General features: G+C 45.9%; 2 protein-coding genes across 4 annotated transcripts in view; one reads left to right on the plus strand and one right to left on the minus strand.

Annotated features, from left to right (window-relative positions):
• Nucleotides 1-17,940, minus strand: part of PGPEP1 (pyroglutamyl-peptidase I) — a 99,299-nt gene that overhangs the window by 66,647 nt on the left and 14,712 nt on the right. For all 3 annotated transcript variants that reach the window (XM_063914752.1, XM_063914751.1, XM_063914753.1), the window contains exon 2: nt 4,963-5,015. In XM_063914752.1, the coding sequence (XP_063770822.1) occupies nt 4,963-5,015 (53 nt within the window). The remainder of the gene's footprint in view (nt 1-4,962; nt 5,016-17,940) is intronic.
• On the plus strand, nt 14,176-17,257 carry LOC134906884 (zinc finger protein 862-like). Its single transcript, XM_063914750.1, has 3 exons — nt 14,176-14,334; nt 14,421-14,527; nt 14,619-17,257. Exons 2-3 carry the CDS (start codon nt 14,426-14,428, stop codon nt 17,064-17,066), a joined length of 2,550 nt encoding a protein of 849 aa, XP_063770820.1. The 5' UTR covers nt 14,176-14,334; nt 14,421-14,425; the 3' UTR covers nt 17,067-17,257.

Consider the following 17,940-nt stretch of genomic DNA (forward strand, 5'->3'; position numbering starts at 1 on the left):
ACCAGTCTGGAGCAATGAGGATTGCATGAACTCCTGTTCTCCTTACGAGCTTTAGAATTCTTGGAATTAGTGGAAGTGGAGGATACACGTTAACAGGGCATCCACCACCATTGCCTGCGGGTCTCTTGACCTGGAACAATACCTCCAAAGTTTTTTGTTGAGGCGGGAGGCCATCATGTCTATTTGAGGAACCCCCCAAAGATTTTTCACCTCCGTGAATACCTCCGGATGGAGGCCCCACTCTCCTGGATAGAGATGGTGTCTGCGGAGGAAGTCCGCTTCCCAGTTGTCTACTCCCGGAATGAAGATTGCTGACAGCGCCACCACATGCTTTACTGCCCAGAGAATGATTTTTGTTACCTCTGCCATTGCAGCTCTGCTCTTCGTGCCGCCTTGTCGGTTTATGTAGGCCACTGTCGCCACATTGTCCGACTGAACCTGAATGGCCTGATCTTTCAGAAGATGTGCCGCTTGCAGTAGACCGTTTTACACGGCTTTTAGTTCCAGAATGTTTATTTGAAGACCAGATTCCAAGCTTGACCACCTTCCTTGGAAGGTTTCCCCTTGAGTGACTGCGCCCCAGCCCCGGAGACTTGCATCCGTGGTTAGAAGGATCCAGTCCTGAATCCCCGAACCTGCGGCCCTTCAGAAGGTGAGGCATTTGTAGCCACCAGAGGACTGAAATCCTTGCTTTCGGCAACAGACATATCCTCAGGTGCATATGTAGATGAGAACCCGACCACCTGTCTAGGGGATCCAATAGAAGGATCGAGCATGAAACCTTCCGAACTGCATAGCCTCGTAAGAGGCAACCATCTTCCCCAGAAGATAAATGCACTGATGAATCGATACCCGGGCAGGCTTCAGGACATCCCAGACCATTGATTGTATCACCAACACTTTCTACACCGGTAGAAACACCCTCCGCACTTCCGTGTCGAGGATCATCCCCAGGAAAGAATCTCCTTGCCGGCTCCAAATGTAACTTTGGAAGGTTCAGGATCCAACCATGGACCCTGAGCAGATGAGTCGTGAGAGCAATGGACTGCAACAGCTTCTCCCTGGACGACTCCTTTATCAGCAGATAAAGGTATGGAATTATGTTCACTCTCTGCCTGCGGAGAACCATCATCTCTGCCATCACCTTGGTGAACACCCTCGGTGCCGTGGAGAGACCGAATGGCAGTGCCTGAAACTGATAGTGACTGTCTAACAGTGCAAATCTGAGATAAGCCTGATGCGGAGGCCAAATCGGAATATGGAGATACGCATCCTTGATATCTAAGTATACCAGAAACTCCCCCCTCCTCCAGACGTGAGATCACCGCTCTCAGAGACTCCATTTTGAACTTGAACTCCCTTAGATAAGGGTTTAACGATTTAAAGTTCAAAACTGGTCTGACCGAACCATCCTGTTTCGGTACCACAAAAAGGTTTGAATAGTAACCCACGTTGTGCATATGAGGTGGAACTGGGACAATGATCTCTGACCTTTCCAATTTCTGGATAGCTTCCAGTAGGACAGTTCTGTCTGTCAGTAAAGCTGGCAAGCCTGATTTGAAGAATCAGTGTGGTGGGGTTTCTTGAAACTCCAGTCTGTACCCCTGGGACACAATATCCAGTACCCAGGGATCCAGGCCGGACGACAGGCAGACGTGGCTGAAACATCTGAGTCTCGCCCCCACCAGCCCGTCCTCCAGGCTGCGCGGTCCACTGTCATGAGGATTTTGAGGTACCAGAGCCTGGATCCCTGCGGGTGCAGGCTTTTTGGATTTTGCCCGCCACCTCTAAAGAAGGTGGTAAGATGCTTGGACTTTTTTGTCTTAGCGGCCCGAAAGGACTGCGATGACGATGAAGGAAAAGGTTTCTTCGTAGAAGGCTCAGCTAAGGGAAGAAAAGGTGACTTATCCACGGTTGCTGTGGAAATACACGCATCCAATGCTTCCCCAAATAGAGCCTGACCTCTGTAGGGTAGGTTCTCCATACTTCTCCTGGATACCGCGTCTGCAGACCATTGGCGTAGCCAGAGTCCCCTGCGAGCTGAGACAGACATGGAAGATATCCTTGCAGTCAGCGTACCAAGGTCCTTCATGGATTCCACCATGAGTCGCGCTGAATCCTGTATGTTACGTAAAAATAATTCAATGTCACTTCTATCCAGTGAATCCAAATCCTCTAGTAATGTGCCTGACCACTTTACTATAGCTTTAGAGATCCATGTGCAGGCAATAGTAGGCCTCAACGCCACCCCTGAAGCAGTGTATATGGATTTGAGCGTAGTGTCAATCTTACGATCCGCCGGTTCTTTTAACGTGGTAGGTCCAGGGACAGGAAAAACAACTTTTTCGACAGTCTGGAGACAGATGCGTCAACTATGGGTGGGTTTTCCCATTTTTTCCCATCTTCCTCAGGGAAGGGAAAAGCAACCAGAACCCTTCTTGGGATCTGGAATTTTTTCTCCAGGTTTTCCCAGTATTTTTCAAATAAAGCGTTTAATTCTTTAGATGCAGGTTAGGTTAGCGAGGCTTTCTTATTGTCTGTGAAGTAAGCCTCCTCAACCTGCTCAGGTGTTGTGTCAGTAATATTTAACACATCTCTAATGGCCTCAATCATTAGCTGCACCCCTTTTGCCAGGGATGCCACCCCCCTCAGCACATCCCCGTCTCCGTCTGCCGTATCAGAGTCGGTATCCATGTCATCTTGCATATTCTGGGCAAGTGCACGTTTCTGTGGGTATATGCTAGGGGATTTTGAAGGAATACAGACAGAACCTGACCAAACTGCCATAGATTTCTTTAAATCCTGAGTTTCAGTCTCAGTATGAGCTACCCTAGTAGAGATCTGAGCGATTATACCCTTAATAGAGGTTAACCACTCAGGCTCATTAATAGGGACCTGAGACATTACATTCCTGTGCACAAGGAATGGATTCCTCCAGAGAGGAAATGTCCTCTGCAGCATAAGACACAGAGTTCCTAGACATGGCTATGTGAGACAACCAACCCACCCACACAGATACAGGGAAATGTCAGACACAGTTTCCGCGCCCCCCCCCCCATCCCCCCCACAGAGAAACACAGAAGTGAAGCCGACCCACATACAGCGCTTTCCTAGGTAGATACAATACCACTACCTGGCGCTCACTGTGTACCTTAATAGACTACACAGTATTAACACAGCCTCCCCCCTCTTCCAGAACCCCCTGGTACCGCACAGGATAGCTGGAGTTGCTTGGAGGGACAGCTCTCCCTGTCAGCGTCTCTGTAGAGGATTTGCAGGCAGGAAAATGGCGCTTAACGCTGCTGGGTCCGCTCTGGGGAGAAGCTCCATCCCCTTAACATGGCACTGCTTCCCGCTTTAGTTTTTTATACTGGCCTGAGGATTGTTGCTGGCAGTGTAACCAAGGTCCCCGACAGGCTTGCAACCAGTGTAGGGTATAGGCGCTGGCTCAAGGCGCCCCTCACAGTGCCGCACTATGTATCGCCGAGCCTCCGGAGCGCAGTTAATACTGCGCTCCTACCCTGTTGCTGCCATCTTCACAACGGCTCCCCGCTTGCCAGGGGAGCCGGTGACTCACTTGCCATCGGAATCTTCTGGCTCTGTAAGGGGGTGGCGGCATGCTGCGGGAGTGAGCGGTCGCCTGGGGCAGCTAACGATCATCACCCTCAGGAGCTCAGTGTCCTGTCAGCGGAGATAGTGGCTCAGACCGCTCAGGACGGACACTACTCTCCCCCTTAGTCCCACGAAGCAGGGAGGCTGTTGCCAGCAGCCTCCTTGTGCCTAAATAACTCTTAGAAAAAAATAAAACTAAAGAAGCTCTAGGAGCTCCCCTAGCTGTGACTGGCTCCTCCAGGAACATTTTCTAAACCGAGTCTGGTAGTAGGGGCGCTAGAGGGAGGAGCCATCCCACACTCTCAAATTTTTAAAGTGCAAGTGGCTCCAAGTGGACCCGTCTATACCCCATGGTACTAATGTGGACTCCAGCATCCTCTAGTACATAAGAGAAATAATAACACTAACAAGGCAGACAATGGATTAGTACATGTACCATGGTATAAGAAGTTTGGACCGGCACTGTCCCGATTTGGGCTGTCAGCACAAAACGTGAATTATATAGAAGCATTATAGAGTGTGTGTGTGTATATATATATATATATATATATATATATATATATATATATATATATATATATACACACATATACATACATACATACACATATATATATATATACATATACATATACACACACACACACACAACAATACTGTGTGCCATTAAGTCCTTGACTTGGAGAAAAGCCGTGGCCGCTGCAGCGCTTCATATACAGATTCAGACTCAGTTGCACACAGATATCCATATAAAAATGTATCAAAATAAGACGCCTGACACTAGCAGAGTTGCACAGGACCTTGCATGCTGAGAGGAGTGTACGAAGACACATCTGTACATAATAGGAAAGGTAGCAATTTGTAAGCTGTGTGCTTTTTTTTTTTTTATGCACTTTATGGGGGCTATTATATTGTTGTACAGATCACTTTAACTAATAGGTGTCTATCAGTGCTATTCAAATTATGCTCCGATCAGATGCTATTAGCTGCAGCAGTCACTTTTTAGCTCCTACACAGGACTTTTCCCCGTCGCACCATTAGTTTAGATGGGTATTGCTGCTTTACGCGGCTTAACCCTGTCTAACTTGGCGCGTCAAGAGTGATAAGTAAAAGGGTGCCCAGAACAATTGAATAGCAACAATGGGCACCCTTTAATTATCGCTAAAGAACATTTGAATAGCTCCCTATGTACTCCTCAGAGTAACATTTGCCTCCTACAGTATGTATTATAAACCATTTTTTCAGCCATAAGCGCTCTTAGATATGTATTCTCCAACTAGTTTTCAGATTCCAGATTAGTTTAAGTGGTTCTTAAATCTTAGTTAACTTGAGAGTACAGAAATTACTTACCTGTACTGCTACCCAACTTGCATTCACGGCATGCTCACCAAATGGCCCAAATCCTGCAAAGACAACGGCAAAAAACTAATAACAAGATTTTGTGGTTTCCTAAATACCTATGGACTGTTTATAATAGATAAACTGTACTTTAATTAATAAAAACTTTGCAAAAAGGTAAAATGATTTCCATTTGGCAAACATACAGATCCAGAGCATAACAAAATGGAAAAAAAAAAAAATAAGAATTTACTTACCGATAATTCTATTTCTCATAGTCCGTAGTGGATGCTGGGAACTCCGTAAGGACCATGGGGAATAGCGGCTCCGCAGGAGACTGGGCACAAAAGTAAAAGCTTTAGGACTACCTGGTGTGCACTGGCTCCTCCCCCTATGACCCTCCTCCAAGCCTCAGTTAAGATACTGTGCCCGGACGAGCGTACACAATAAGGAAGGATTTTGAATCCCGGGTAAGACTCATACCAGCCACACCAATCACACCGTGCAACCTGTGATCTGAACCCAGTTAACAGCATGATAACAGAGGAGCCTCTGAAAAGATGGCTCACAACAATAACAACCCGATTTTTGTAACAATAACTATGTACAAGTATTGCAGACAATCCGCACTTGGGATGGGCGCCCAGCATCCACTACGGACTATGAGAAATAGAATTATCGGTAAGTAAATTCTTATTTTCTCTGACGTCCTAGTGGATGCTGGGAACTCCGTAAGGACCATGGGGATTATACCAAAGCTCCCAAACGGGCGGGAGAGTGCGGATGACTCTGCAGCACCGAATGAGAGAACTCAAGGTCCTCCTCAGCCAGGGTATCAAATTTGTAGAATTTAGCAAACGTGTTTGCCCCTGACCAAGTAGCTGCTCGGCAAAGTTGTAAAGCCGAGACCCCTCGGGCAGCCGCCCAAGATGAGCCCACCTTCCTTGTGGAATGGGCTTTTACAGATTTTGGCTGTGGCAGGCCTGCCACAGAATGTGCAAGCTGAATTGTACTACAAATCCAACGAGCAATAGTCTGCTTAGAAGCAGGAGCACCCAGCTTGTTGGGTGCATACAGGATAAACAGCGAGTCAGATTTCCTGACTCCAGCCGTCCTGGAAACATATTTTCAGGGCCCTGACTACGTCCAGCAACTTGGAGTCCTCCAAGTCCCTAGTAGCCGCAGGTACCACAATAGGCTGGTTCAAGTGAAATGCTGAAACCACCTTAGGGAGAAATTGAGGACGAGTCCTCAATTCTGCCCTGTCCGTATGAAAAATTAGGTAAGGGCTTTTATAGGATAAAGCCGCCAATTCTGAGACACGCCTGGCTGAAGCCAGGGCTAATAGCATTACCACTTTCCAAGTGAGATATTTTAAGTCCACAGTGGAGAGTGGTTCAAACCAATGTGATTTTAGGAACCCCAAAACTACATTGAGATCCCAAGGTGCCACTGGAGGCACAAAAGGAGGCTGTATATGCAGCACCCCCTTGACAAACGTCTGAACTTCAGGAACTGAAGCCAGTTCTTTTTGGAAGAAAATCGACAGGGCCGAAATTTGAACCTTAAATGGACCCTAATTTTAGGCCCATAGACAGTCCTGTTTGCAGGAAATGCAGGAAACGACCCAGTTGAAATTCCTCTGTAGGGGCCTTCCTGGCCTCGCACCACGCAACATATTTACGCCAAATACGGTGATAATGTTGTACGGTTACATCCTTCCTGGCTTTGATCAGGGTAGGGATGACTTCATCCGGAATGCCTTTTTCCTTCAGGATCCGGCGTTCAAACGCCATGCCGTCAAACGCAGCCGCGGTAAGTCTTGGAACAGACAGGGTCCCTGCTGGAGCAGGTCCTTTCTTAGAGGTAGAGGCCACGGGTCCTCTGTGAGCATCTCTTTAAGTTCCGGGTACCAAGTCCTTCTTGGCCAATCCGGAGCCACGAGTATAGTCCTTACTCCTCTCCTCCTTACGATTCTCAGTACCTTGGGTATGAGAGGCAGAGGAGGGAACACATACACTGACTGGTACACCCACGGTGTTACCAGAGCGTTCACAGCTATTGCCTGAGGGTCCCTTGACCTGGCGCAATACCTGTCTAGTTTTTTGTTGAGGCGGGACGCCATCATGTCCACCTTTGGTTTTTCCCAACGGGTCACAATCATGTGGAAGACTTCTGGGTGAAGTCCCCACTCCCCCGGGTGGAGGTCGTGTCTGCTGAGGAAATCTGCTTCCCAGTTGTCCACTCCCGGAATGAACACTGCTGACAGTGCTATCACATGATTTTCCGCCCAGCGAAGAATCCTTGCAACTTCTGTCATTGCCCTCCTGCTTCTTGTGCCGCCCTGTCTGTTTACGTGGGCGACTGCCGTGATGTTGTCCGACTGGATCAGCACCGGCTGACCTTGAAGCAGAGGTCTTGCTAGGCTTAGAGCATTGTAGATGGCCCTTAGCTCCAGGATATTTATGTGAAGTGATGTCTCCAGGCTTGACCACAAACCCTGGAAATTTCTTCCCTGTGTGACTGCTCCCCAGCCTCTCAGGCTGGCATCCGTGGTCACCAGGACCCAGTCCTGAATGCCGAATCTGCGGCCCTCTAGAAGATGAGCACTCTGCAACCACCACAGGAGAGACACCCTTGTCCTTGGTGACAAGATTATCCGCTGATGCATCTGAAGATGCGACCCGGACCATTTGTCTAGCAGATCCCACTGGAAGGTTCTTGCGTGGAATCTGCCGAATGGGATTGCTTCGTAAGAAGCCACCATCTTTCCCAGGACCCTTGTGCATTGATGCACTGAGATTTGGCCTGGCTTTAGGAGATTTCTGACTAGTTCGGATAACTCCCTGGCTTTCTCCTCCGGGAGAAACACCTTTTTCTGGACTGTGTCCAGGATCATCCCTAGGAATAGAAGTCGTGTTGTCGGGATCAGCTGCGATTTTGGAATATTGAGAATCCAACCGTGCTGGCGCAGCACTATCTGAGATAGTGCTACTCAGACTTCCAACTGTTCCCTGGATCTTGCCCTTATCAGGAGATCGTCCAAGTAAGGGATAACTAAAACTCCCTTCCTTCGAAGGAGTATCATCATTTCGGCCATTACCTTGGTAAAGACCCGGGGTGCCGTGGACAATCCAAACGGCAGCGTCTGAAACTGATAGTGACAGTTCTGTACCACAAACCTGAGGTACCCTTGGTGAGAAGGGTAAATTGGGACATGTAGGTAAGCATCCTTGATGTCCAGAGACACCATATGGTCCCCTTCTTCCAGGTTCGCAATCACTGCTCTGAGTGACTCCATCTTGAATTTGAACCTTTGTATGTAAGTGTTCAAGGATTTTAGGTTTAAAATTGGTCTCACCGAGCCGTCCGGCTTCGGTACCACAAATAGTGTGGAATAGTACCCCTTTCCCTGTTGTAGGAGGGGTACCTTGATTATCACCTGCTGGGAATACAGCTTGTGAATGGCTTCCAGTACTGCCTCCCTGTCTGAGGGAGACGTCGGTAAAGCAGACTTTAGAAAACGGCGAGGGGGAGACATATCGAATTCCAATTTGTACCCCTGAGATACCACCTGAAGGATCCAGGGGTCCACTTGCGAGTGAGCCCACTGCGCACTGAACTTCTTGAGACGGGCCCCCACCGTGCCTGAGTCTGCTTGTAAAGCCCCAGCGTCATGCTGAGGACTTTGCGGAGGCGGGAGAGGGCTTTTGTTCCTGGGAACTGGCTGTTTGTTGCAGCCTTTTTCCTCTCCCTCTGCCACGTGGCAGAAATGAGGCGCCTTTTGCCCACTTGCCTTTATGGGGCCGAAAGGACTGCGCCTGATAATATGGCGTCTTCTTAGGTTGAGAAGCTACCTGGGGTAAAAATGTGGATTTTCCAGCAGTTGCCGTGGCTACCAGGTCAGATAGACCTACCCCAAATAACTCCTCCCCCTTATAAGGCAATACTTCCATGTGCCTTTTAGAATCCGCATCACCTGACCACTGCCGCGTCCATAAACCTCTTCTTGCAGAAATGGACAGCGCGCTAACTCTTGATGCCAGTCGGCAAATATCCCTCTGTGCATCACGCATATATAGAAATGCATCCTTCAAATGCTCTATAGTCAGTAATATACTGTCCCTATCTAGGGTATCAATATTTTCAGTCAGGGAATCCGACCACGCCAGGCTCGCACTGCACATCCAGGCTGAGGCGATAGCTGGTCGCAGTATAACACCCGTGTGAGAGTATAGTGTTCACTCTAGGTGTCTTTCACAGGGCGCTGCGCCCTGCCCCTTTTTTAGACCCCTGAATCCCGCCCTGCCCGTTTGTTTGCGCCCTCCCGCCCCGCACTTTGCTGCCCGCTGGACCCCGCCACGCCGCCAAACACACTAAGCACACTGCACTGCATTTTTATTATCACTGAGACTCCGTGCATGTGTCGAGACGGAGACCTCCGCGGCCCGCCCCTCCCCGTCCGCCTTGTCCCGCCCTGTCATTAGCTGTCAGCGTCCTCTATAGGTCTGCTCAGGGTCTGGTGAGACAGGAGGGCTGGGTTTGCCTCTCCCGCCGAGGCAAACCCAGCCCACCTGTGTGGATGAATGTTTAAAAGGAGACGCCAGGGAGGATCACCCGGCCGCCATCTTTAATACCGCTCCGCAAGTGGGGCTGGGTGATCAGCGCTCCCCCTCTGTGATGTAAGTACTCAGTACGGTAGTACATAGATCATTCTTTGTTTCACGTGGAGAAGCCCCCTCTAACCCATACAATGACGAACTGAAATAGAGCAGAAATGTAACGGTAACTTGCAATGCAATACTATCTGTGTTTTATAGTGCAGTTCTTTCAGAATAAAACAGTGGTACTCCCATCTCAGAGGGATTCTTTGTACAATATATAGCTGTGGATAAGTGTTGTGCCTTGTACCAGTGTTCCCTCACACCCCGGTCTGTATGTATCCTCCCCTCACACCCCGGTCTGCATGTACCCTTCCCTCACACCCCGGTCTGTATGTAACCCCCCCCCCCTCACACAAGGTCTATGTATCCCCCAGACCCTGGTCTTTGGGGGATACATAGACCTTGTGTGAGGGGGGGGGTTACATACAGACCGGGGTGTGAGGGAAGGGTACATACAGACCGGGGTGTGAGGGGAGGGTACATACAGACCGGGGTGTGAGGGAAGGGTACATACAGACCGGGGTGTGAGGGGGGTACATAATATGCAAATAAGAATACATTATATATATATATATATATATATATATATATATATATATATATATATATATATATATATATATATATATATATATATAGTCTTCTTATATAGCTGAAATACCTTGCTTTTTATATAACAAATCTGTGCATCCACATTTAAGGTGTGAGTAGACTGTCACAAGTGGTTTTTATATTTTATAAGTTCAAGTTGTATGTTGAAGAGATTTAGGGCTCAAAATAGAATAAATATATATTTGAAAAAGCTACCATTGCATGACCCACTGCACTCTGTTGGACTATTGGTCCTATTGTGTGGAGTTTGTATATTCTTCCTGTGCTTTTCACATTTTTTATTTTTTTCACATTTTTCAAGATTAACTATCCACGCGAACTATAACTTATAGTTCGCGTGGATAGTTAATCTTGAAAAATTTGAAAAGCACAGGAAGAATATACAAACTCCACACAATAGGACCAATAGTCCAACAGAGTGCAGTGGGTCATGCAATGGTAGCTTTTTCAAATATATATTTATTCTATTTTGAGCCCTAAATCTCTTCAACATACAACTTGAACTTATAAAATATAAAACCACTTGTGACAGTCTACTCACACCTTAAATGTGGCTGCACAGATTTGTTATATAAAAAGCAAGGTATTTCAGCTAATAAGAAGACTATATATATATATAATGTTATTTGCATATTCCCTCACACCCCGGTCTGTATGTACCCTCCCCTCACACCCCGGTCTGTATGTACCCTTCCCTCACACCCCGGTCTGTATGTAACCCCCCCCCCCCCTCACACAAGGTCTATGTATCCCCCAGACCCTGGTCTTTGGGGGATACATAGACCTTGTGTGAGGGTGGGGGGGGTTACATACAGACCGGGGTGTGAGGGGAGGGTACATACAGACCGGGGCCCGGTCTGTATGTACCCTCCCCTCACACCCCGGTCTGTATGTAACCCCCCCCACCCTCACACAAGGTCTATGTATCCCCCAAAGACCAGGGTCTGGGGGATACATAGACCTTGTGTGAGGGGGGGGGGGTTACATACAGACCGGGGTGTGAGGGAAGGGTACATACAGACCGGGGTGTGAGGGGAGGGTACATACAGACCGGGGTGTGAGGGAATATGCAAATAACATTATATATATATATATATATATATATAGTCTTCTTATTAGCTGAAATACCTTGCTTTTTATATAACAAATCTGTGCAGCCACATTTAAGGTGTGAGTAGACTGTCACAAGTGGTTTTATATTTTATAAGTTCATTAAGTTGTATGTTGAAGAGATTTAGGGGACAAAATAGAATAAATATATATTTTAAAAAAGCTACCATTGCATGACCCACTGCACTCTGTTGGACTATTGGTCCTATTGTGTGGAGTTTGTATATTCTTCCTGTGCTTTTCACATTTTTTTTTTTTTCACATTTTTCATGATTATCTATCCATGCGAACTATAAGTGGGAATAGTAACCTGTCCGAATGTTCAGAACCATCAGGAACAGCCTGGAGTAGTGATAGCTAGCATAAATATGAATGCACCATCCAATCATTACAGGTTTTACATGACAGGAACTGACTGGCTAATGCACTATAATCACTTCTCCAAGTTTAATACATCTGCCCCAGTTTACTTTATGACTTGGGGGCCATTATTGAATGGTCATCATAAATGATGACCATAATAATTAAGGGCCCCCAAATCATACAGCATCCTCATGACATAAGGTGCAACACTTAAAATTCTATAAGTTAATTGAAAAATCTGTCCACATTTATTACTTTCTTTTTTTTTTCTAAAGCTGGCACATCCTCATCCTCGTCTCTATGTACTCAATCACATGACACACTATCTGTCACATCCATCACTGCACCTCTGACTCCTGGCACTCCACACCACAGGCTCCATAGCAGCATATTCTGGCTCCTTCTTTGATCCTCACGGCTCACCGGAGTCCTCAATTTGCCTCAGGTGAGTATGCTGGTACTGAGAGTAAACAGTGCGGCTCTCATCCGAGGGAGCTTGAGTGTGTTAAAGTGTTTTGTTCTTCCACAGAAAGCTGGCTCATCCTCATCCTCATCTCTGTGTACTCCATCACGTTAAGCAATCCGATTGCATCAACTGGCGCATCACTCCACACCACTGTGGCTCCAAAGTGGCATATTCTGGCTCCTTCTTTGATCCTCTAGGCATCCCCGGAGTCCTCAATTTGCCTCAGGTGAGTATGCTGGTACTGAGAGTAAACAGTGCGGCTCTCATCCGAGGGAGCTTGAGTTTGTTAAAGTGTTTTGTTCTTCCACAGAAAGCTGGCTCATCCTCATCCTCATCCTCGTCTCTGTGTACTCCATCACGTTAAGCAATCCACTGCATCAACTGGCGCATCACTCCACACCACAGGCTCCAAAGTGGCATATTCTGGCTCCTTCTTTGATCCTCTCGGCATCCCCGGAGTCCTCAATTTGCCTCAGGTGAGTATGCTGGTACTGAGAGTAAACAGTGCGGCTCTCATCCGAGGGAGCTTGAGTGTGTTAAAGTGTTTTGTTCTTCCACAGAAAGCTGGCTCATCCTCATCCTCATCTCTGTGTACTCCATCACGTTAAGCAATCCACTGCATCAACTGGCGCATCACTCCACACCACAGGCTCCAAAGTGGCATATTCTGGCTCCTTCTTTGATCCTCTCGGCATCCCCGGAGTCCTCAATTTGCCTCAGGTGAGTATGCTGGTACTGAGAGTAAACAGTGCGGCTCTCATCCGAGGGAGCTTGAGTTTGTTAAAGTGTTTTGTTCTTCCACAGAAAGCTGGCTCATCCTCATCCTCGTCTCTGTGTACTCCATCACGTTAAGCAATCCACTGCATCAACTGGCGCATCACTCCACACCACAGGCTCCAAAGTGGCATATTCTGGCTCCTTCTTTGATCCTCTCGGCATCCCCGGAGTCCTCAATTTGTCTCAGGTGAGTATGCTGGTACTGAGAGTAAACAGTGCGGCTCTCATCCTAGGGAGCTTGAGTGTGTTAAAGTGTTTTGTTCTTCCACAGAAAGCTGGCTCATCCTCATCCTCATCTCTGTGTACTCCATCACGTTAAGCAATCCACTGCATCAACTGGCGCATCACTCCACACCACAGGCTCCAAAGTGGCATATTCTGGCTCCTTCTTTGATCCTCTCGGCATCCCCGGAGTCCTCAATTTGCCTCAGGTGAGTATGCTGGTACTGAGAGTAAACAGTGCGGCTCTCATCCGAGGGAGCTTGAGTGTGTTAAAGTGTTTTGTTCTTCCACAGAAAGCTGGCTCATCCTCATCCTCATCTCTGTGTACTCCATCACGTTAAGCAATCCACTGCATCAACTGGCGCATCACTCCACACCACAGGCTCCAAAGTGGCATATTCTGGCTCCTTCTTTGATCCTCTCGGCATCCCCGGAGTCCTCAATTTGCCTCAGGTGAGTATGCTGGTACTGAGAGTAAACAGTGCGGCTCTCATCCGAGGGAGCTTGAGTGTGTTAAAGTGTTTTGTTCTTCCACAGAAAGCTGGCTCATCCTCATCTCTGTGTACTCCATCACGTTAAGCAATCCGATTGCATCAACTGGCGCATCACTCCACACCACTGTGGCATATTCTGGCTCCTTCTTTGATCCTCTAGGCATCCCCGGAGTCCTCAATTTGCCTCAGGTGAGTATGCTGGTACTGAGAGTAAACAGTGCGGCTCTCATCCGAGGGAGCTTGAGTGTGTTAATGTGTTTTGTTCTTCCACAGAAAGCTGGCTCATCCTCATCCTCGCCTCTGTGTACTCCATCACGTTAAGCAATCCACTGCATCAACTGGCGCATCACTCCACACCACAGGCTCCAAAGTGGCATATTCTGGCTCCTTCTTTGATCCTCTCGGCATCCCCGGAGTCCTCAATTTGCCTCAGGTGAGTATGCTGGTACTGAGAGTAAACAGTGCGGCTCTCATCCGAGGGAGCTTGAGTGTGTTAAAGTGTTTTGTTCTTCCACAGAAAGCTGGCTCATCCTCATCCTCGTCTCTATGTACTCCATCACGTTGACCAACCATTGAACCAACTGTGCATCACTCCACACCACAGGCTCCAAATAAGCATATTGATCCTTCTTTGATCCTCTTGGCTTGAATGACAGGAGACCTCAACTTGTCTCAGGTGAGTTTGCTGGTACGGAGAGTACAGTGGCTCTCATTCTAGGGAGCTTGAGTGTGTTAAGTGTTTTTATTTTTTTTTATTTTTAGAAAACATGCCTACTCTTAAAAGGAAAGTGAAAGAACATGAAAGAAAAACCAAGGAAATAGGCAAAAAATGTTTGAAAATCAATCAAATGTTTTCAGGAAAAAAGAAGGTAGGAAAACATTTACATACACCCATTTTAAACCCCTGTAAGAAAGTGTAACAAATATTTGAATTTAGATTATGATTTTTATTAATTACAGAAAATAAATGCAGCAGAGTTAGATCCTGTACCCAGCACCTCTGATCCTGTACCCAGCACCTCTGATCCTGTACCCAGCACCTCTGATCCTGTACCCACAGATAATCAATGCACTTCCCAAGATAATTCACTGGCCACAGTTAACACAAATTGCAGCAATGTAGATGACTCGGTATCGACGTCATGTAATGTCATTGTTAATGAAAACACCATAGATGTGCATTCTCAATCCTCCATCTCTCTTGCCAACTGTTCTCAGAATTTAGAGTGTGACACCTCACCCCCTATTATTTTGGATGATGACCTATCTGAAGAAAGGTGCTCTTCTAATGAAGATACAGATATAATAAATGACATTGGGGTTAGTGCTTCTCCAAAAAAAAAGTCAAAACATAAAGTTGGTTTCCAAATAAAATGGAAAAGAGAGTTTCCGTGGCTTAGTTGTAAAAAAAATGGTGAAAGAGAATCTCTACTCTGCAAGCTGTGTTTAAAACATCTGTTGAACGACACAAAATACAACAAATCTCCATGGATGAATAGTGGGATGAGCACAGTAAGGCGCGATAAAATTAAGGAGCATTCTGTTTCCGAGATGCACAAGGCAGCAATGCAAACTGAAATAATCGGTTGTAATGCTGAGGCTTCACAGAACAGAAAAAATAGACCAGAGTCAGAGGAATTCAAAGCTGTGGAATGTGCTATGAAGTGCCTGGATTTTCTAATCCAGCATAATATACCACATACAACTGTTTTTAAACCATTTGTTGTTTTCTGTATAGAAGAATTAAAGTCTCCAGTTTTAGCCCCTCTGAACAAATCTAAAAATGCCTCATATACAAGCTACCAAACAATCAACGAATTTGTTAATTCGATGGCCAGTGTTCAAAGAGAGAAAGTTATCTTGTCTTTACAGAAGAGTCCATCATTTTCAGTTATGTCAGATGAAACTACTGATGTCAGCAACAGAAAACACTTGGCAACTGCTGCAAAATATATAAAAGATGGAGAAGTCAGTGTGTCCTTTATTAATGATACAGAAATTCCAGATGGAAAATCAGAAACTATTTTCAATGCTCTTTCACAGACTATAGAAGACTGTGGAGGGTTTGAGAAATTAGTAGGCTTTGGAAGTGACGGCGCCAGTTCAATGGTTGGTCACCGTGATGGAGTAGCAGCCAAACTAAAGGCCAAAAATAATAAGATTATTTCAATACATTGTCACAATCATCGTTTAGCTCTTGCAACAAAAAATACATTTGAATCTTTGAATCCTTTCCTGAAAATGGATGAAGTATTAACAAGTATTTACAAATACTATAAATACAGCTCTGTGAGGAGCAAAACTTTGGAAGAAATACAAAGAGTATTTACTAAATGTAAGGGAACAAAAATAAAAAAGGCTAGCCACACAAGATGGCTATCACATGAAAATGCTATTAATTCAATAAGAATTAATTATCATTCGATCATTGTCGATTTGGAAAATGCTGTTGTAACTGGACAGTCAAGGACTACAAGTGGTGTGAGTGGGCCAACTGCTGAAGGACTTCTCAAACATCTGAAAAATTTTCATTTTTTTCAATTAATTCACTTTCTTTGTGATGTACTGAGCCTGCTTTCCAAATTAGTTTTAATCTTTGAAAGAAGAGATATTGACTTGTCTACAATACACAGCAATGTTTCCATTACGCTTGGTGCTTTGAAAAATTTAAAGCGTAAGCCTGGGGGTCAGTTTTGCAGGAACCTGGAAAATGCTGCAAGAAAAATAGGAATTCAGGCTCCTATAGCAGCAGAAAATTGTAAGTTTGAAGAAGATGCAAGGTGTTTTCTAGATCTATTGGTCCAAAACATTTCAGAGAGGATGCATAATATAGCTATACTTGATCATCTAAGTGTCTTAGATATGAGGCATCTTAATGCAGACAAAGGTGTGGGATTTTATGGTGTGGCCGAAATGGCACAGCTTGCTGATTTTTATCAACTGGACGAAGATCTTCTGTTATCAGAATGGGAAGACTTTAAATCTGTATTCTTACAAACGGAAGAAGAAAATTCTGATAATGAAAGATTGTCCATGGTCAACGTGTACAAGACTTTAGAAAAATTTGAAGACACAATTGGCGTAGCATTTCCTCTAATTCAGAAACTTGTTTCAGTTGGCTGTGTTCTACCACTCTCAACTGCTGAAGTTGAAAGAACTTTTTCGCAAGTTAAATTAATCTTAACAGATCACAGAAACCGTCTCAAGGTGGAAAATGTCAACAGCATATTAGCCATTAAGCTAAATGGCAAGGTAAACTACAGAGAGGCGGTAAAGCACTGGATGAAAAAGCAAAGAAGAATATTTTCTTGTAGACCACACACAGCTGGCCACCGACCACACTCTACAATCAGAAACACCTGTACTGTAGATTGTGAGCAACAACCAAGGACAACGCACATAAACTGACCCACCCAAGCTACTTGGAGCCCAACTTTCCAGTTCAAAAAGGTGAGTACCAAGTAAATGTGGGAGGAGGGAGAGTATTCCTACTTAGAGGTGGTGGAGTGGCCCTAGTATGTCCATAATCCTGTTATCAGAGTCCCTTTTCTGCTGTGTTCTTTAGTTCTTCAAAGCACAAGCCCTTATTTTTGTGTGGAAGAATTGTACGAGACTAAAAATCTATGGTGGTCTTACAATTCTACTCCAAGGAATAAGCTGTGCTTTGAAGAACTAGGAATGCAGTACAAATGGACTCTGATAACATGCAGTCAGTTTATGTTGTATGGTTCTGTTTCAGCTTCAGCACAGCGCCTAAGAGGATATTTACAGCCAGTGACAAGACGGCATCCGCCTGAGCCTGCATAAATAGTTGGACAGCTGTGGCGATTGCTCTTCTTCAGTTACCAAATCTGCACTCAACATTTCAGATGACAACCGAGGACTCTGCACCTGAGCCACCCAAGCTACTTGGAGCCCAACTTTCCAGTTCAAAAAGGTAGAGTACCAAGAAAATGTGGGAGGAGGGAGAGTATTCCTACTTAGAGGTGGTGGAGTGGCCCTAGTATGTCCATAATCCTGTTATCAGAGTCCCTTTTCTGCTGTGTTCTTTAGTTCTTCAAAGCACAAGCCCTTATTTTTGTGGGGAAGAATTGTACGAGACTAAAAATCTATGGTGGTCTTACAATTCTACTCCAAGGAATAAGCTGTGCTTTGAAGAACTAGGAATGCAGTACAAATGGACTCTGATAACATGCAGTCAGTTTATGTTGTATGGTTCTGTTTCAGCTTCAGCACAGCGCCTAAGAGGATATTTACAGCCAGTGACAAGACGGCATCCGCC

The sequence above is a fragment of the Pseudophryne corroboree genome, chromosome 1 (assembly GCF_028390025.1).
Source record: "Pseudophryne corroboree isolate aPseCor3 chromosome 1, aPseCor3.hap2, whole genome shotgun sequence".
NCBI lineage: Eukaryota > Metazoa > Chordata > Amphibia > Anura > Myobatrachidae > Pseudophryne > Pseudophryne corroboree.